Below are 22,076 nucleotides of genomic sequence, written 5' to 3' on the forward strand. Positions count from 1 at the left end.
AATGCTCTAACATGTACACCACTTCTTTGCCTGGACACATCTCATGGCATACTGGATGTGTTGAGCAACCACAGAGCATTCATGCAATGCAACAGCTGGAAGAAGCTGACACAGAGGAGTTATTGTGATAGGCAGGTGAGGACAAATCCACATCAAACATAATATATCCTTAGCTGTATCATTCAAGGAAGCTACTTACCTCTCATGAGAGAGCCAACAAAAGAGATTAAATAAATTGGCATTTTAAAACCTCCTTTTGCACTCAGTGCGTGCATAAGTATGCTCTCATAGTTATTGAGTGCACTATAAAACCTGGAACACTACTCAGCGGTTTTTAAGTCAGAGTCAAGCCTATTCCTTTAACAAGGAAAAAAAACCCCAAAATGATGGAAGCTCTCAATTCTCTGTAAGCTGTCAATTGCTATCAGCTTTCACACAGACAGTATGAGAGGAGATGGTATGGGATACTTGCCTTTCCTCAGCTGAGGAACATTGAGAAACCTGACAGAAGTTGCATTCAGCATGCAAAAAAGAAAAAAAAATAATTTTGCCAGGAAAAAGGATATAGACAAACCCCAAGACTCCCATGAAGGTCCCCAAAGCAAATTAAACATGATTTGGGAAAACAAAACTGTTCATCCATTGTGGACAGAGAAGTTAGGACTAAACTAGTGACATGTTATATTACTTCAGGAACATCTTTCTGTCTCTGATTTCATCCGACAAGTATGTGAAGCATGGTATGTCACAGGCTTTTTGGATCCATAGGTGCATGGAAAAATGAAACACTTCCATATACTTTTCAAGTGGTAAGAAAAGGCTATCTGTGGGATGGCTAAACAGCAGTTCTGTCCTGTGGAACTAAAAATGTGATTTTAAATAAATTACAACAAAAAGTTGCCCTCAAACAATGGAAACCTATATTCCACCTCCTCCCCTTCCCCCCCAAACCTGAGTAAAATGAATTTATTACTTCCTAGAGAATGGCTGGATTCAAATAACAGTGTAGAATCACCCTTTACCTGAACAGAATATATTTGCTTTGAAATAATGAGTGATAATGACTGCCTACAGCTATTTAAGATACATCAAAAATGAAGGGAATTTCATACAGGCTATTTCCAAAGAAAGTGAGACTTCATGCCTTCAGAACTAGGTACTCACAGGACACTAACTAAATGCCAATTTGAAATATAATTTAAAAGTAGTGGGTTTTGTTTTTTTTTTTTTTAATCACAAGAGAGTGCAAGTGTTGCTGTTTCAAAGGAACAGCAGATGGGCTCTCTTTGATGTGCATTCATTTATCTATTTGGAAGCAGGCGACAGCACTAGCTGATCAGAACAGCCAGTGGCATTTACCTCCACCCAATGAAGCAGTGAACTGTTCCCTAGAAGGTTCAGAATCTTTACATGGGAGTAAGAGAATCTGAGAAGGACACTCCTTGTGAAGCTACAGGATGAAACACCACAACCCAGTGGAAAAGATTACAGGCAACTGGTACACTTGTGTTTCACAATGCTAATACACGCATATACCTCCGAATATATATTGTGTCACAAGCCTGAACTGCAGGATGCAAAAGATCTGAAAATCATTGACAAATGCTTAAGTGACTCCATTAATTTTTCATATATTCTTGCTGGCTGCAGGGGAACAAGAGAACAATTCTTGGAGAACATTCAGCTTAATGCTGTTGTACATGACAGCTCAGAAGAAACCAGCAGAGGAGAATTCTGAAAACTCTTCCATAAAGTAAACCAGTGAGAAATAGCAGTAAAATGTTTAATGCCTGTAATTTATTGTATACATACTCTGCAAAACTTATATGCATTTGGTGTGTGAAAAAGTGTACACTTTGACAGCACTAGAAAACAGTTAAACCATGTACGAGTTTTTAACCTGATTTGTCACATTGTGTAAAAAGACATTGTGCACAAATGATATCCCCAAAGGAAAAAAAAAATCATTGGCTAAAACTAGAAGCACCCTTACTTACACACTAACACTTTAATATTGCATCAAACCCACTCACCAAAATAAATAATACATTCATCATATTTTAAACACCAGTCTCTCCATATATTTATTTTCTTTCTGACATGTTTTGGTCTCCAGAAATACACTATCTAGAAATATGCATCAGTTACTAGATTATGTTACAAAATGCAAAAATAATAGAAAATTTGTTTTCCTGGACAATACTTTGGGCTTTACACAAAAATAAATCCAGATTCCCGTAACGATCTCATATACTTCTTGAAAGATTTTTATTTTAAAGCACAGCACAGAGTTGCACACTAAGGCTTCCTGTGATATGCAAAACCCTGGCCTCCAAAAGACGTCACTGTAAAGTGAAATACAGCTCAAGTGTAAATACAAGACATTTTCAAAAAGTAGTCATCAATAGAAAGTGCCCTTCATTTGATTTAGCATTAACAGTAAAGAAGTAGCTACTGTAATTGTGCAATCAAATCTAGACCTGGAAGGATTTTATGAAAAGTATGTAATTTCACACTATCAAGTTTAAGGATATAGAATCTGAGATAGCAGAAACCAACCAACCTTTTTATACTCCTACATTCATTATTTTTTTTTACACAATTTAGTGAAAAAGGCACATTGTCAAACAGTGAATTAAGAATCTAAAAACCAAACCAGAATCTCGTTAAATACAATTAAACCATTAGTTTAACACCAGATCCTCATAAACCAGTATAAGCATTCTTCCAGTTTTTCTTAACCTCAAATTCAGATGCACTTTGGACAAGTACTGAAGTACTCTCATTAGATTAACACTATTAATCTAGCAAACAGTAAACGTGGTTTTGGATACAAGGTCAGGAATTAAAACCCAAAACCTTAGTTCCTTCATAGCCAATTTACAAATATGCAACAAATGCAAATACATTAAACCCCAGACATTTGTACAAAATTTGAAACCCATTAGCATCCCATGCCAGTTATGATAAAGTACTTCTTGACTGTAAAATTACAAATGTGTCCTTGAATAGTTTTTCACATGAAATCAACAAAATTTAAGCAATGATCATTGTGTGAAGAAACAGTTGTAACAGTGTCTTAGGGAGGATAGCAGAGTACATTCCAGTCACCATCTAAAAGACAAATGACAAAGTGCTTTACAGATTAAGAAATGTAACTGATCTTGCATGGTTAAAAAGAAAATAAGAAAATCAGGAAGGTGAAATAACTGGGGTTTATTTAACATGTATTTATCTGAAATGCAGATCCAATTTCCAATTGAACCAATTCTGAATATATTTGTTTTGTTTCATAAGAGACTTTTTCCCAGCCAGGCAGGAAGCTGCTCACAGCTGACCTAGCTATCAGGGTTGGCAGACCTAGAGCCTTTCTCCAGCTAAAAAGAGTTAAAAAGCAAATAACCCAGTAACTTGATCATGGTCCCAGTGTTGATGGTCTTGAATGAATAATTCTAGGAACTACAACAGAAAATTTCAGGTAGTCCCAATGTACCAGGGTGAGTACAACACACTTCTACACAAGCAGAGAGGTTATGCTATCTTGCGTGGTCTCAAGTGCATACACTGATAAATGGTTTTCATTAGTTAATATAGAAAGTAAAAAAATACATAGAGAGCAAGGATGATGGTATCTTTAGCTGGGCTCCCTGTCAGATAATACTGAATTAGTTTATAGAATCTATGCCAATAGCTTACTCATGTCAGTGTTTTACTGAGGCAGTGAAATGCTACACCATTGAGAGAAAACATCTTAAAAAGGCAAATCTGTTTTTTCTTACATTAAGAGTCAGATGTTTAAACTTCAGCAGCTTCTAAGATCACTCCTTACAGGTTGCTATCTGAACTGCTTCCTAAAAGCAGTATTGTTCAGAATAGCCCTGATAGAAAAACAAAGGAACCTTTCCTATGGGATAATTTTTTATTTGTACTCCTTTACTTCCCTTTTTGTACTTTTCCAAGTACACCTCGCATTAAAACATAACAGCCTCAGCAGCTGAAGCCAGAGGTACTATCAATGGAGTCCTGGAGCTTGAGGCAAATCTGAGTAGTGGTACTGGTGAACTTTGAAGGGTGACCTGGGGAAAGCAAAGGTAGGTGCAACATCAGATTTGAGCTTCAGACTTGCAGTACAACTCCTGTAGATCTACATAAGCCCTGTGCTGACTGTAAACAAATTCAGTTACTGAAACAAACAGTCTTTAAGTGCATAGTTAGAAATAATGTGCAAATACGGGCATTAAGGTAAGTAACTGAACTAGATTTCCTGCTGTACATAACATTTTAGTTTTTTGGTCTGATGAAATTAATCATAAGTATTAACCAGTCAACAAGAAATTGTTAATATTGAAGAGCTGCAAATACTTTCTAACAAAACTTAATTCTGATGTGCTTTCTAAATAGTAAACCTAATTAGATAAATGACTGCTTCACATTGTAAATCATTTAACACATTGGATGTTTAATGCAAGAAAAAAAACATGTGCACCAAATAGTCTGTAAAGCAGCAGAAACTGTTAAGCAAATGGGAAGATTTACAGGGCAGAAAAAGAACTTCCAACTGTATGCTTGAGCCCAAAAGCACATGTTACATACAAGCATTAGGAATTCCTGTTTACAGGGTGTGTATTTATCATCCTGGATTAGATTCATATTGGAATTCCAGACACAGCAAAACCCAACGTAATCTTTTGGCCATGTCTGTAACAGTTTGCAAAGGATATGCACTTTTCTGTTTAGAAATAAAGAGATTCAAATTGCTTTTATGGGTCTTCAAATCAGAAAATATGCAGCACTTTATTGCTGTGAACATCTGTGGCAAGGGCCGAATTCACACCCAAGCTGCTTCTGAAGAGATGATGACATCTGAATACTTCAAGGCTCAAGTTGGGAGAGAGAATAGGATATAATTTCTCTAAGTCTCAAGAAACATTAAGGAACGAGAATGCTATTCTAGTCTTTCAAGTGAACATAAAATTGCTTTACCTCTATATGCCGATTAGTTCTGAGTCAGTGCATAGCTAGTCAATATTTCTGCTGGCATCTTGAACAGGTTTAATCAATGGAAATATCTATTAATTTGATTCCACTTAATATGCATTAGTGCATTAATTTCTTCATAAAAAACAACCTTGGCAAGTATTAAAAATAAATATCTTATTTAAGTCAACTAAACCCTTGCTTTTCAGTACTTTATTTCTTTAAATATTATTTGCCTTCTAATAAGCAAATGGAAACTGAAGTAGAATTAAGAGATGTATGGAAGTAGAGGGTAACAGAAACATGACAAAGTCAACACCATCAGTCAGTTAATGTGTCCTCATCTTCTTAGACTGTCTCTTGCGTTTTAATTCTTCTTCTTCCCGTCTCAATTCTTCTAAGTCCTCCTGAACACCGAGCCTTAAGCTGCCAAATAAGATTAAATTCTTTACACTACTACTCAAGAAACATGAAGCTTGACTTTTACCCATCCTCCAACAAAAACAATGCTAAAATTACATCTGATTTGAGCAAAAACTTTACAGAAGTTCAACAATCAGATGTTTTTTAATTATAGCAAGAATATAGCTTTAAGAAATCAAGATATCATGAAATTAGAATAAAATCTTTGGAAGGAAAAGTTACTTTAAGAAAGTAAAATGGCCAAAAAAATGATTTTGATATGAAAAGTAAATTTTTCTGAAAAGAAGCTGCTGAAACACATCCATCAGTTCCTGCCAATGCAGCTCTTACATACAAGTCATAGCAGGACTGACTCTCATCAGCTTCTGAGAACCACCTAAATAGACCTTTTTCACTGGCAAGGGAAACAACAGATAATGTCAAACAGTAGTGAAGCAAACTATTTGTTGCAGCTTCCTGGCTTGAGGCACCATTGAGGTAGCTACAAGCACAACATTGCTACATCCTCACCCCACCTAGCCCTTGTGAATGGGCCCATGGAAGAAACTGCTAATACAGCATGTTTAGCTACATCCCTGCATAATTTCTGCAGCTTCCTAGAGGTCAGTATGTTGAAAGTGATACTGAGAACAGTATCTGCAACAGCTGTTGTCCTCTTCAACAAATAAGGGCTGGATAGTCTTATTGGTTTGATACTAGGAATGGGTGTGGCAAAGTTACCACTTCCTTATCAGCTATTGCTTCTTTTGCAGCCCTACCAAGTGCATTTGTACACTTACAGTTCATTACGAAGCAACATAAGGCAGCATAGCATGCACCTCAATGCAAAAGGCTGAGCCACATGACAATGAGGATTCAACTCTTTTGGGCTAAACTGCTCCAATACAGGCTCTAAAATGGATTTTATGCCTAAACAAGCACAGCGAAGTTATCCCGAATTCAGGAAACTGCAGTCATTTCAATTAAGAATAGAAACAAACACATCAGGGATGCGATGAAACTGGCTTGAAACGTTTTTTCATTTCAACTTAGAACTTAACAATACAATTTTGGTGGGATTGTTTGGTTAGAAGTAGTTCCTCATTTCAAGGTTGCTTTTAACCAAACTCTCAGTTAAAAAGCACCTGAGTATAGAAAAATAATTAAACTCAATTTTACCCAAGTTCCTCATCTCCCCTTCCTTTATGCTGTACACATAGATTTCCAATTCTTCAAAAACTCACTCTTGGTCTTCACAGACTACAGTTAATAGCAATATCATTGTAATATTACAGTTATTTCCTCTTACTCCATTTAACAGACTATAGCTTTGCATGAGCTGCAACTATTCACCAGGAATAAGGAGAAATAAGGACACTGACTATAACTTCAAAAAAGATGCAAGTTTCCAATGCTCAAGGCACCTTCTGAATAACAAAAAAGTTTCAGTTAGATCAAAATCCATTTGTTAGCTCAGTATATTCCAATATTTTCCACTATCTACAAAAATCTTTTATAACTTACACAATGCTTGTTCTATCAGCCACTAAATCAAAAGTAAATCAGTTTATGAACAACAGGTTTTATAGCAACAAGAATTGTATAGGTCTAGAGGGCAAAACCAGTGAAAATATTTGTATTCTGAACCACTGATTGCAAAAGTTCATCAGAGTACTTTAGACAAAGAAATATGCACACAAACACATCTATAAATAACACAAACACCCTTACCCCACCCCAACCCCCAAAAAACCCCAAAAACCAAACAACCCAACACCTCCTTCCAGTCCTCAAACTAGCAGAATATTGTGAAGTTTGGAACAAATTGGTGGGTTTCATATTTCAGCACAAGTATTTTTAAACAAATTTTTGGGCATAAGTTTGCATTTTTGTAAGGGGTTTTTTTGTTTGTTTTTAATAAGCAGAGTTTGTGATGCATGAGAATGAACATACAAGATTTATTTACTGTACCCACCATAGTCTGGCTTTCATCTTTACCAAAGCCCTCTTACAAATAACACCAAGACATTTATCTCCACAATAAAAAGTGGCAAATATCCACTCTAATTCAGACCCATGCCTTGGCAATGGGGTCTTCCCTCTATCAGTTTTAAATCCGTGCATACCTCCTAGCTTCTTCTTTCTGTTGCTCTCTCCAGCTGCTCTCCATATAACGTAAGGCATAATCACTTTCATCTTTGTATCTGGAAATTAAACACTAGTTTTCAGAACACTAAAAACCTACAATCATGTACAATTCAGTCATGAATTCACGTAACTTCTTAGAAATAATTACCTTGCCACACAGATATTTTAAAGTTTTGAAAGAATCTAAATTACAAGCCTTTAAAATGCTTGCTTTCTTATACTTGGTCAGATGAGAGGGAAGTACTAAAATAAGCCAAACAGCAGCCTTCACTTCCCAGCAGTTCCTAATCATATCAAGTTAGATCTTACAGAGTAGCTAGCAGTAGTACATTTAGCAGTGCATATTCAGGCAGCTACATTTGATGAATTCTGAAATACTGCAGGCTGCTATAGAAACCATTTTAAATCCAGTAACAGGAAGGAGTTACTATGATTTATACAGGTGAGACACTGAAGAAGCTGTATCGTTTTCCAACTGCATTCTACTGCATCAAATTTTATTGAGCGTGGCAGCAGTGTGAAAACTCAAGGTCCCTTTAGCACAGAAGCAGCTCTAATGATTGCTAAATTTCTGCAATGCAAATCCAGTTTTGGATATCAGCACTTCCTCTAATTCAAACACATTTATATTTGAGCTATACTGATTTCTGTTGTTCTGTTGCTTGTTCTGCAATACCTTAAAATTAACATTTACTTACCTTTTCCGGTCATAGCCAAATATTTCCCGAATATGTTTTGATATTTCTTCCTGGGGTTCCCCTTCATCTTCAATGAAGTCATCCATTTCAGAGTCATATTCGTCATCATCATCATCATCATCATCTATTTGTCTCTTGTAGCTAATAGGTGGTCTCCCAAGCCCTAATTGACAGGAGAGTGAAAAAAATCATTAATTAATAGCATTAATATAACATTGATTTGACAGTACTTCCCCTTGGTATGCTTTGAACACAGCAATTTTACAGCTCTGAGCTTCAGGTGGAAAACTTCTGCCCCAAGTTAACTAACAATTCTCAGAAACTCAGTAACGGGAAATACTTCCTCTAAGTTGTGCTTCAGAAGATTACATCTTAGTATCACCAATGATGCCATCCTGAGGAAACTACCAGGCAGAAGTCTATGCTCTTGTTCAGGGCTTTCTAGGCACTTACTTGTTAGAGGTCCTGTTCAGAAACAACTTTTCAGAACAGCTTGCTTACTGTTAAGGTGAATTTTACAAAATATGTACATTACAGTCACAGGTTTGCTGTGTGGTTTTGGTTTTTATGTACCACTTTAAACACCCATTATTTAAGACACTAAATTTTAAAGACTAAGCATAATTAAACAATACAGGAAGTGAATCCTTTAATTCTTTTCCTTCTAAGAGCATTCATATATCAACATCCACCATAGGCTGCTTAGTTTTCTTTCATGCAATACCTCACATCCCAGTCTGGATTTCAAGAAACATGAGCATAGGTAAAAAATAAACTAGAAACTGCAAAGCAGAAAAAAAACCATTCTACTGTTAAATATGGTACTTTGTCCAAGACTTCCTAATTGCACCTATAATTGTCAAATGCCCTCAGTGACATAAACACATACATACATTAAAAATATAAACCAAATAACTGAAAAGATATTTGCTCTAGAATTTCATACCTTGGGGATGAAACACAGGTCTGTGACCTTGAAAAGATCTCATGCCATTTATCTGTCCATTGGTAGGTCTCGTTACTAAGTTTTTAGAAGAAATAGTTTCTGATACAACAGTACACTTCGGTTTTACAGTAGTACCCAAACCACTGCCTGGTCGCCCAGGTCCCACACTTGGGCTGATGCCTGGCCTTCCTGGTCCTGTTCCCAAACTGCTGCCTGGTCGCTTGGCTCCCATGCCGGAACTGACTCCTGGCCTTCCTGGTCCTGTACCCATGCTGCTGCCTGGTCGCCCAGGTCCAGTACTTGCTCTGATGCCTGGCCTTGCTGGTCCTGTACCCATGCTGCTGCCCAGTCGTCCAGGTCCCGTACTCTGAACTCCTGTTCCCAGACTGCTGCCTGGTCGCCCAGGTCCTGTGTTTGTGGGGATGCCTGGCCTTCCTGGCCCGGTGCCCAAGCTGCTGCCTGGTCGCCCAAGTCCTGTACCTGAGCTGCTGCCTGGTCGCCCAAGTCCTGCGCTTGAGCTGCCTGCTGACTTTCCAGGTTTCGTGCTTGAGCCACTGCCCAGTCGCCCAGGTCCTGGGCTTAAACTACTTCCCGGCCTTCCAGGTCCCACACCAGAATTGCTACTCGATCGTCCAGGTCCTGCACTTGAACCACCACCTGGATGCCCAGGTCCTCCTTTCCCTAAGCTGCTGCCTGATCGCTTTGCGTTGGAGTTAATTCCATGCTGAAGGGATGCAGTATTTCCTGATTTCATATGGGCAGACTTCTTCAGGCTGGATTCTTTAGCGGACGGAGGCCTCTGAGCCCCATTGACTGCTGCTTTTGAGGGTGGCACATGAGAACTTGACCCGGACCTTCCAATACCATTGACAGGTAATTTACCATGACTGCTACCAGAGGAGGTTTTTAAGGAGCCATTTTGTGAGTTTTTTCCCATTTGATCAAATCTGAAGGAAGATGATGACTGTGAGTATTTTTCCGTCAATGCTGGTGTTTTGGATTTCTTATCAGTACCACTCATAGAAGACATCAGACTGCTTTTTGGTGTGGAATGTTTATCTACTGAGCTTTTGTTAAGCTTTGCATTCACAGATTCTTTCTGAGAAGTCACTTTTTTGGAAGAACTGGATATCCCTGTATTCTTAACCTCCTTCTCACTTTTCCTGTGCATTTCTACTCTTTTGTTTTTGCGGCCTAAGTACTCCCTCTCTCTCAGTTCTTCTGCTGTTCTGGGTCTCTCTTCTACTTTTTTCACTGGTTTTATTTCCACTGGTTCATACTGTTTTTTTTCAGCAAGCCTTAAGAGCTCTGCAAAGTTCAGAGGTGCTGGTGCACTTTTGGGAGGTGCCTTTGGTTTCACTGCAGCTTTGGATGGTTTCTCTTCATATTCTTGCTCATGCTCAAATTCAGTGTGACTATATTCAGGTTGCTCAGTTTCCTCTTCTGTTGCATACTCAGCCTCTGAGGCTCGAGCAGCATTTTCACAAGTCCTCCTCTTTTTTGGTTTCTCTTCAACAGGAATGCCATTATAACCATAAAAATTATCCTTTGTCCGTGAGGCCATAGCTCTTGCCTTTCTGTCATGTTTAAGTTCAATGCGCCTAGCCAAGAGCTGTTCTTTCTTTCTTCTTTCTTCCAGTGCTGTAAAAGAAAACCAGGAGAAAGTTATGCAAAAGCACTCCTTTATTTTTCTTCCAGACAAGGCATTTAGGACAGTAATTTAGATATCTGGCTAACAGCTATTCAAAACAGACCATAGCTGACACACCTGAACAAGCTGTTCTTACAAAGGTGAACAATTAAGTCAAATACTGCTACTGCAAAACCCATTAAGGTTATTCAACCAAAGCAGCTCTCCAGAAAGCTATGCAAACTAAGGAGAACTACTGTGTGAGGAGGTACAAGACTTATGGAATTTCTGGGTAACAGAAGGAGTTCTGAGACTGAGCAAGAGAACCTTGAGACAGTACAGAATTTACTGTCAGACGTTTATAGGAAGATGAGGAAATGGAGGAAATCAGAGAGTACTGGAGGGGGATAAGAACCGGAAAACACACTGAGTGTGTGTAGAAGGGTGTAGGGGAGAGAGGAGCCAGCCACAGATAAGCAAACTGGTGGTGGCTACATTTGTCTGACAGAGAACTGTGCCCTATCTCCACAGTCTGTCCTATATTTTTACTGAACTGTTTTTAGCTAATTTCTTCACAGCCATGCTCTCTTGTTCAAGTCTGATGTAAAATTTGGGCTGAACTAGCTGGTGAATCGGATGAGAGGTTTGAATGTCAGGTACTGGGGAGACCAAGGGAGTGGGTGCCAAATACCAGAAAATACTCAGGAAAAGCATCAATTCCTAGAAAATGGATTGGAATACTCATGCTTTGGGTGCCTGTAAAGGTACCACCCCCTACCTATGTTATTTTGTTGTTAAGGGCCATGACTATACTGAGTGTGTGTGCATGCACGCCTATGTGGAATTCACATTCAGTCTTGCTTCTGGTTGGACCACAATACAAGAATAAGGAGCAGGCTCATTACAGGACCAGAAGAGGAGGAATAACACCTGGTTCATCCAGTCCATCAGATTTGGCTACCTCTATCAAAGCATTAACATCAGATGCAACACAGTATTAGCTTATTTTACAGACTATTTAAAGGTAATACAATACAATGGAATAACTGTGGCTCAAACAAAGCTGCTGCCTTACAAATGTGAAATTCACACTGTATCAATACACTAGATTAAGATACAATAACAGGAACTTTTACCATTTTTCCACACACAAAACCTTTTAAAGCTAAGTTACCAAAAGTCCAGATGATTTCTTGCAATACCTCCTTAACTACTCATCTCCAACAGTAAATTCTAGTATAGCAGATACTTAAGTCATACAAAAAATCCCTAGTCTTTACTTAGCCCTGGCTTTCTCTCAGCATGTTAGGTACACAAATTCCAGAAACAGATAAGTAGCGGTATTTGCTAGAGCTTTAGTAAGGTGAAAGAGTCTCAGGGTCAATGGATGTCTCCCACAGGAAATATTCTGAGCTGCTACCTTTCTTTCTTTTCTCTTCTTCTTGCCGTCTGAGGAATGCTTGCACTGCTGCAGATTCTACACCCTTGACTTTCGGAACCTTTCTGGGAGGACCAACTGCCAAACTGTACCTTTTCTGTAAAGAACAAAGAAATAGGTCAGAAAAATTAAATGTAAAAATCTTAAAAGTTTTTAAAACTAATGAGTTCTGTAACACGCATGTACTTGACTTTAGGCAGGGATGGTACAGGATAAACACACATGAATTCCCACTGAAGCAGAGCTGTGATGGATACACTTAACTCCTCGCTGTACTTTGGTTCATACTAAGGAGCAACAGGCCTCATATCTTTGGGGTGAACTTTGATCTAGAAACCCCCCATCTTGTTTATGTTTATGACTAGCAGCCAACTACTAACTTCACCCTAAAACATTATTATCAGGATGGGCCCAGTCTGAGCTCTCCCTGAACTGCTGCTGGACTGCATGTCTGGTGACTCCATTGAGCATGGACACCTCTCATGGTTAGAGATCCCCCACCCAAGACTAAAAGATCCTTCCTTATCCAAGTTGGAGAGATTCCCTACCCACAACAGATCCTCAGTGACTGACAGCATGCTGAATTTGTATTATGAAACATTACTAATCCACATAGCTATTCAATGTTATTATAAGCATTACATGGATAATTCCATTACACCTAAACCATTGAACAAATCTGAGACTAAGACTGGAACCAGCCACAGCAGGGCTCCAGAAGTGGTTCAGAAAGCAAGGGGATTCACTCTGAACCTAATGATTCAATGGGAGAGACCTCCCTTCAAATGTTTTTTCCATGCAGTAATTAATAAGGTGAACCTTGCCATCAAACTTACTGAACCTTGTCAAACCACTGTTAAACTTTGTTAAATTCCATGGAACTTATTGACCTCTGTACAATTATTACTTTACCTCACTAAAATATATTGCTGCTTCTCTCTGGTGAGGTGCATTCCAGTCATCCACAACAAGAGCACACTCAGCTTTTGAAGGAATGAACAGGAAATCAGAAGACAGGTAGGGAAACAAAGATAAATTAATGAAATGCACTGGTCTGAGGAGGAATGAAACAACTGTATCAGTAATGAAATACAAATATATCAGTCCAGCCTTAGTCTCTAAATCAAGCAGGAAACAAAAGCAGACTAGAGCCCAAGCTGCTAGAGTCTGTGCAATCCCAGGCTACAGGTTTCCAGGTCCATTAGGGCTTTCAGCTTTGTTTGTGGACACTCAGTTTCAGGTTGCCTTATTCAAAGAACAAATATAGCAACCCAAAAAAATTAATTACTCCAAAAGTAAATTGGAACTGACTTCACCAACATAACTAGCAGATGGATCTAAACCCAGCGATACTGATTTTAGTCATTGCTGCACTGATCTTAGACTATTGTACATTAAGGAGTTAAGTGATCTACATACCAGCTGACCACTACTATACTTATCACTCAAGACAACTGGAAAAACTTAGCAGATGAATGGCAACAGAATGTGCAGCTCCCACTTGGTATCTGGCAATCACACCAACTGCACGTGGTGCAATTTGCCTGGAAAAGAGAAGGTTCCACTGGAAGATCTTGCTGTCTTTCAATGCTTAAAAGGGATTTATAAGAAAAATGCAGACAAACTTTTTAGTAGGGTCTGTAGCAATAGGACAAAGCCAACGACTTGAAGCTGGAAAAGGGTGGATTCAGACTAGATACAAGAAAAAGTTTTTGTAAGAGTGCTCTCTGGGGCAACACCAGAACAGACTGCATAGAGAGGTGGCAGATGTGCCATCCCTGGAAACATTTAAGGTCAGGCTGGATGGGGCTCTGAGCCACCTGCTCTAGTTGAAGATGTCCCTGCTCATTGCAGGTGGGTTGGACTGGATTATTGTTAAAGGTCTCTTTCAACCCAAACTATTTTACGTTTCTATATCTGTATCTTAATGCGAAGCAGGATGTTTTCATATAACACCCTTTTGCTTGGCAGAGGAAACAACAGAGATGCTTACTTCCAAGAACATCCTGCAAGAGCTCTGAAGATGCTAGCTATCCTCACCACAGACAGGATCTGCACAGCTTGCCATTCCTAGACGCCTGTGACCTATACTATCCCCCTTTTTTGCTTCTCCTGTTTATATCAAATAAATATTATTTTAATCAATATTAAGAGTAAAAGCACCATTCTTATGGAGATCTCTAACAAACACCTGCACTAGTGTGCTACACCTGTTCAGACATTACCTTTCTTAAATGTCTCGATTATTGGAATAACATGGAAAGAAACAGACTGGAGAAGAAAAATCACTGAGAAAGAGACATTTGCAGAGGTAAATATAATAGAAGCTAGTTAAACCCTGAAGCAGATGAAAAGCAGAATAGTATGTTAAAAAACCAACAAAAGCCACACAACAAAACCAACACAACCCTAGGGCTCTTTCTTTTTATTTCAGTAGTAAGACAAATTACAACACAAACCAAGATCTTCTGCACGGCAAGTTTGGAGCCTCACCAAATGAGAGCTATAAAATATTCTCCCAGCTAAAACCAACATCATTAATAGAGCCACACAAGTCAGGATTTCATAAATATCTTCCTATTCTCATGTAGCCTCATGAAACTTAACTAAAAAATGAAATTAAAATATCTGGTGGTTAAAACACCTACCTCCAAATGTTTTAGAAGCAATAATGATCAGGCAAGCTAGTATCATAACTTCCTAGATTTTAGTATCACACAATGGAAGCCTTCATTCTAATTTGATTTACTGAAACAGCAATACATGAAGAGACCCTTGTATTACTTCAATTACTAACATGGAAACCCATATATTATCTTGTACATACATGCACTAAGAAGCAAGGTTCAGAGACGCATTTCTAAGCTGCTGCCAAAACTGGTTCCAGGAACAGCAGCTGCAATCCTGCCTACTTGTAGTCACCTTAAGTAATTTCCAAAACTACTAAAACCAAATTACAAAGATATGACTGCAGTGCACACTGCAGTCATAAAAACTCACATGTTGCCTCATCATATTAAAGAGCTACTACTGTTAAGCTCATTTACTGAGTTTCATCTCTGCACAAGTGAGTTCACCACACTGTGAAAACTGATTTTGTAAATCTTTATCACTATTGTCCAAGTAGCAGCTGCACTATTCTGGCTTTTTATAGCTATTGCCAAGTTGGTTAAATGAACAGAGAAACAGAAAAGTTTAGCCTGTAGGAGAACGCAGCTCATACTGTTCCCAGAACACTGGTTATTTCCCTGGGCAGCACTTTATGACACCACTAACTCTATACTGCTGAGATACACATGATGGGTACTGATTTACCCAAAGGAAAAAGTAAAGGCCATGGACATACTTTTCTTCAGTTGTGTACCCTCCTGAAATAACAAGTCTTTTCCTACCTGTGATTTCTCCTGAGGTTTCTCTTTTTTTTTTACCTTCATCTCTGCAAATCTTGCCATAACTACCTATCCAATAACTGGCTCTCCCTGAATCTGACTAATGGTATTTTTATAATAAAAGTATGGTGTAAAGTCCATTATAGTGCAAAATCTTATTTGTTTTCTCCCTAAAACCTGAATATTTTTTTTGTCTTCCATGGGCTACATAGCATAAAAAGTTACATGAGTAACAAAGAAGCAGAAAAGTATTCCTCAAAACAAATTAATAAAAAAAACCAACCCTGGTATTAATATGGTAAAATAGTTAAAAACCTCACCAGGTTGTATGCGCCTACACATTCACACACATGCATACTGTCTTGTTAGAGATATGCATTAGATATAGTTTACGTACATATACACAAGACATCCATCGCTTAAATGCACATGCCAGTGTCTAGTGGTCAGCCACAGGTAAGTTCCAGGTCCCAAGTTTAACTGTGCAACATGCAATCAAGGCTTTGCACTTAAATCACTGACTTTCTTTAACAGATGGCACACGATCCTGATAGAGCTGGAGCTCTTTTGAGGTCAGCATTCAATTATCAGATCTTGGACTGTAAAACAGATTCTGTAAAATAGCTGTAAACTTCATGAAATCCAAATAAAGCCCTAAAAGGCTTAGACCCAGACACAAGCAAGAGACGTAGTGTTGCTTTTCACATTAATCAATATTTACAAAGGTAACAACACAAGATGTGAGTGATCAGTTCTGATTCTCAGATAGAGCACCTTTGTGGCTAATTTCTGCCATGTGCTTACATATACAATGTAAAGAAAATTCTACTTGTGCTAGCCAGTATGGGCAAGTTGCAGAGGTTCCCAGAGAGTGGGGGTTTCTGTTTGCTTGGTTTTCACTGGCAACTTGTGGCCCCTGTGTTATATTACAACACTTTAACTGTTTTTCCTTACCATTCATCAAGACATGCAGCCTTCTCCAATGGGAAGTCCCCATTTCCCCTGAAATACTCTTCAGGGTATAACTTGCTTAACATCACTAAAGGTTCGTTCACCCAGCTAAGCCACATACATCCTTGTTTGTGTCACTCATCTCACAATGCCCTAACACTAGTTCCTCAAAAGGCAGTTTTCCAAACTGTAAGTGGTCATTTGTGTTAACAGCCATGGGACCTCTGCTACAGCCTTATCACAGTCCACTCCTGCAGATGCAGTGCTGGGTTTTGTTTGGTTGGTTGGTTTTTGTTTTGTTTTCGGTTTTGTTTGTTTTGTTTTAAATCAACAGCTCACTCTGCAGTTAGACTTTCTCAGAATATGTGCACATAATCCTCTCTCAACTACTGTTTTCAGTATCTAGTTATAACACAGATGGTGGTTATCAAGCACACTTAAAAATTGTTCAATTCCTTGCAGATTCTAACCCATACCAAGAGAAAGGCTTTACTGACAAGAGTATTTTAACTATCAGCTCATACTGTTACCTCCCCAAACCAATTCAACAGGGTCACAGCTCTTACTCCTAAACATGCAAAAATAGTTTTCTTAAGATTTTGCAACTGCTGTCACCACACAGGAGCTGAACCATTAGCTGAAAATAATGCAGAAATTTCTTCCCTTAAATGTTGCTCCACACAGTAAAAATAAAATTAAACAGAACACTTCATGCTTTCCTTTCTATAGTGGTATTGTGGTCCCCATCTCATCCACTTACGCAGAGACACCAGGAATAGGAAAAGCTTAAAGTTTTATGCATTTTAGTAAATGTTTGCAAGTGCCTGTAACTTAATTATCAAGTTTTGTCAAGTAGAGTAAATGCCCTTCTAACCCTTGCCAACTTTTTATATTGCGTATCTAGCAGTTCTGGTGTGGATGTTGACAGAATACAAAGCATTTGTAGGCCCTGTTTTGATACAAGTTTTAACAATAAATAAACACATGCACACCAATCAAACAGGAGTCTGACTCTACAATAGCAATCAGTACTTCACAGCTGTTCTCAGTATTTCTCTTGCAGGGTTTCTGTTCCTTATGGGAGAACATAGCTTGCAGGTGACAATTTTCACAGGCAGGCTCTGAAAGACATAGGGTCCTCTCAACACATACTAGGATTTTGCAACTCTTTTACTTTGTGAATACTTAGTTCCCTGTTGCTAGGTGTATCTGCCAACTTTATCAGACGGTATTTTGTAACTTTGAATACTCACTATATATCAGTCCAACTTAAAATAGACTTCAAGTGCTGAGGTGATGCCCAACCATTTCAGTTTTGGGTCACCTATTCCGGGTTGAATGCTATTCTGTACCAGATGTTTTGCACCAAAGATCCAGCCTCAGTTAAAAGTAACAGGGAGGTATGCGAGATCATTTCTAATAAATTATTAATGACAGTAGAAAGAAGGTGAAATAAAAGAATGACAGTTCCAACTATGCTCAGTGAGGTGGGGTTTTATGTGTTTGTTTTTTCTTTGAACTGCAATGTAATTTTACGCTTTAAGAATATTTTCCATTCAAACATCTCAAAGTGCTTCCCCACATCCATCAAGTCACATAAAACTTGCTGCAGTATAACAGAATATACCAGTTTCACAGAGAAGTGAAGAGCAACATAGACAGTATTAAAATCTTACAAAAATAAACATTAGATCTCCTAATCAACATGGTGTCTAACCAAAGCAAGACCACATTGGAAATATGGTCTTATTAAGCTGCTAACATGAACACATGTAACAAGATACACACACACACAATACAGGAGTCCCTATGGAACATTATGTGAAGAAAAACTGGGGCTCTTTCCAGCAACTGCTATGAAGACCATTAGCAACACATCATTAATAGCTTTACACTAGTTCATATACCTGCTGTTCTATTTAGGAACAAAACCTGATGCAATTAATAGGGCATTGAAAGGCTGATTTCAACAATGTTCCTTTTGAATCTGGATTTTCACAGGGAGATGGACAAACATCCATTTTTACAGGGACATGATGCAATACCTGTTTTATGCAGGTCCCTCTTCCACGATACAAGACCATATTATCTCTTAAACAGAGTTTGTCTATAGTTTCTACTTTTGAGATACATACTGCAGTGAATGTTACTATTTTTCATTAAAAGAGTACATGGAATGTTTAGTTTAGTGCACTGTAAACTTTAAACTTCTCAAAGAAAAACTCAGGCAATATGGTGACTAATCCAGAAATGGACATTGCTGGAAACCTGCTAACTTAAAACACCAGTAAATTTTGTTATTAGCCTATATGGCATTTTTAATAAAAAATATTTAAGGTTAATTATATTCTTATATGTACATTTTATGTACAAGCTTTAATCTGGAGTTACTTTGATGTCCATTGATCAGGCCCCCTTTTGAAGCTTAACAGCTGCAGGCAACCTCAGGCAACTAAGGCCAGCTTTACAGTTAAAAGCTACATGATCTAGAACTGAACTGCTCCAGCTACGGATTGAATTAATCATTGCCTTTACTAAAAAGAGTAACAAAACTGTCATCCACTGCACAACGAGTAGGATTGCCTCTCTCTACCATCACATTTGCAGTAGAGAACATTGCAGATTTCATCAATTCACCATCATGGCTAGTAACTGTGACAAAAAATAGCAGTACACTACACTAAAGCTGCAAGAGCAAACTAAGTAGATAAAAATAAGTTTTAAACATCTGGAGTAAGAACTACAACATCCCAATGACAATTTAATGGAACAAGTTAAGAGCCATAAATAGACATTTAGTTATCTTAAAGTATTTATACATTTGATATTTTAATATTTATGTTACAAACTAGACCTCTACATAGAGTCAAGAGGCAAACTAAATCAAGCTAAATATTGAGTACATTTTATCAGATTTTTAAAACACAGTAATACCTGACAAGTTATCCACCATATGGCTGGTCCATATTGTCAACTAGCCACAGTATTGTTGAACATTACCAAAGTTTTACAAGTGATACAGAAACTGAGATACTCTCAACTCTACCGTACCTCCATGTCAGCAAAGTCAGAACTGGAGAGTACACTTTTTTTCTGCTTTTTAGGATAAACTGTAGCAAAACAGCTACCCCTCCCACTTACACTGGTACAAGCAAGCTAATCATAGAAACATGGAACTCTGGCACTCAGTTAAAGAACACACAGCAAAAGTGTTTCTCTAGCTCATGGCTACCAAAAAGAAAATATTTTATTTTATCCAAATAAGCACATGACTTATAATTTGGGTCCTGTCAAAGGAATGAAACCCAGTATATGAACATACCAACAGGCCACAGGCCCTTCCTAGCAGCAGACTTCATTTAGCCAACTGGCTTATTTCATACTGAATCAACATAAAACTTTTAGCTTGAGTTAAAGTACAAACTGCTGAAATACAAACTTGAGAGTAATATTCATAACGAATCAAATGCCTTTCACCAGTCATCCTCATGCACTTGTTATTCCTTAACAATGGATACAAAGGTGTTGGACAACACAGCATATTCATCCCAAACTTGACATTCTTTGTCTCCGACCTGCATTTGAGACGTGGCAGACTTCTGTTTTCAGAGGAAACAAAAGGGCTTATCCAACTTTTAACAACAACCCCTGCACCACCGTTTTCGCTCTCAGGATCTCGGCGTTTTCGGCGACCAGAAAGTGCAAACTCCGGCCGCCCCTTCCCAGCCCCAAGCGTGCCGAGACCTGCTGACAGGACGGGCCCGCTTCGCCTCCCCGGGCCCCTAAAGCTAGTACCTCGGCTGGCGAGGCGGAAGGCGCGGTCCGAGGCCGGCCGGGCAGGCTCCGGAAGGCCAGCCAGGCCAGTACACAGGCCCCCTCCGGAGCAGGGACCGAGGAGCGGGGCAGCGGCCCAAGCGGGATCCTCAGCTCTCCGTGAGGGTAGCGCAGAGCTGCCGGGCTCACCAGCTCCCTCCTGCAAGGCCCCGGTAACCTCCCCCCGGGACCACGAGAGACCGGGCAGCCGGGGGCACCGCTGCCGCAGCGGGTGTAGCGGTCCCCGTGCCCCGGCCCTCACGTAGCCCGCCCTTCCCACCAACAGCCCAGACGACCCCCGAGCTCACCGGCACCGAGTTCAGCCCCTGCTGCTCCGAGGCCTTCACGAGAATATTGTGGAAATCCATGGCCGGCTCGGGGGGTGTAGGGCACCCGGCCCCTCCTCCCCGCTCCCCTCCGCGCCCGACACAAGCGCTGCCCGCCCGCAGCCCTCCCCGAACCGCCGCTCGGCCCCTCTCGCTTCCGGCCGCTGCCGCCTACCCTTTATATCACCTCGCCTCGCGCCGGCGTCACCGGCCCGCGCGTCACTTCCGCTGTGACGAGCGCCTCGCCTCAGAGAACGCGTCCGCTGCAGGGGGAGGGGCGGCGGGGCCGGTCCGGGCGCCCCGCGGAGCAGCGAGGGCCGGGACCGGAGCAGCGAGGGACGGGACCGGAGCGGGCGAGGCCTAATAACGAGCTCCGGGGCCGCCCATGCCCCGCCCCTCGCGGCCCGCAGCCCTCCGGCCCCTCGCGGTCACCACACGAACAGCCCCGTGGCCTCGGCCTACGGACCGGTCAATAAACCAACACAGGTGGTGTGGTTTGGTTTAATAGCAGCTCTTGCGCCTCCGGTGGCTGAGGTGTGTAGGGTCTTGAAGGGGAAAAACTGTTTGGGGTGAGGGCTGAGGTGCTCCCCAGCACCTGCCCCAGTGCCTCTCACACTCCTGGGGAGGGAGGTCAGCTGCCGAGGTGACAGAAACCCTGTACCGAAAGTATGTGCTAAGTTTACGCAACGACCCTCCATGGTTGATGGGGGCTTGAAAAACAGTGCTTGGCTTCTGGGCATGTCATGGTTGTACTAGCAGTACACCCCAGGTCCCATGTGATAAACAGGGCTCCCCAGAGCAGTGCTGACCTTCGAAGGGGCCAAACAAACCCCTCTGTGTGTTTATAATACTCTTCCAAGTCTCTCACAAACAGGAAAACTGCGCAAGAATGCAGCTGACTGAAGACTCCTCCCTTGTACCAGTTGTCAGCTCTTCTCAGGAGCTGTTATCTGAGATCCATCTGAAAAATTCCTCTACTACACACTGCTTCTAGAGAAACATAGGCACTGAAAGGAAATGCTCCTTTCCCTCCCCTCTTGATTTCAGCCTTCTTTAACATAAATTCTTCTTTAACATTGCTATTCCTTGGCCACTTGTCACTTTCTGTTCCTCCAGGTTCCTGCCTTTTCCGATCTCCCTTTGCCTCTTCACTGCCTTTACCTTATTTTTTCCATATCTGAAATGCCTTTCCTGGCTGCAGCCTGGCATAAAGGTGTCCAGTGTGGCCTTGAGATGAGGAACAGGACGATATTTGGAGCGAGGCATCAAACCAGTTAACTCACAGGGCTTTTGTAGTTCTTGAGCTAAGGGAGACCTGAAGTTGTTTCTGTGATGCTTGCATTGCAAGCAGGGTGACA

The 22,076-nt window shown here is 40.2% G+C and overlaps 1 protein-coding gene across 1 annotated transcript; it reads right to left on the reverse strand.

The window, feature by feature from the left end:
* Positions 1–1,775: 1,775 nt before the first annotated feature.
* On the reverse strand, positions 1,776–20,819 carry SPTY2D1 (SPT2 chromatin protein domain containing 1). The gene is made up of 6 exons (XM_005153350.3): positions 20,701–20,819; positions 12,222–12,336; positions 9,172–10,812; positions 8,226–8,388; positions 7,506–7,583; positions 1,776–5,403 (listed from the first exon to the last, which is right to left on the reverse strand). The coding sequence occupies exons 1-6, from the start codon at positions 20,758–20,760 to the stop codon at positions 5,307–5,309; spliced, it is 2,154 nt and encodes a 717-aa protein (XP_005153407.1). The 5' UTR covers positions 20,761–20,819; the 3' UTR covers positions 1,776–5,306.
* Between the last annotated feature and the right edge of the window lie 1,257 nt (positions 20,820–22,076).

Source organism: Melopsittacus undulatus, chromosome 4, assembly GCF_012275295.1.
Source record: "Melopsittacus undulatus isolate bMelUnd1 chromosome 4, bMelUnd1.mat.Z, whole genome shotgun sequence".
Classification (NCBI taxonomy): Eukaryota; Metazoa; Chordata; class Aves; order Psittaciformes; family Psittaculidae; genus Melopsittacus; species Melopsittacus undulatus.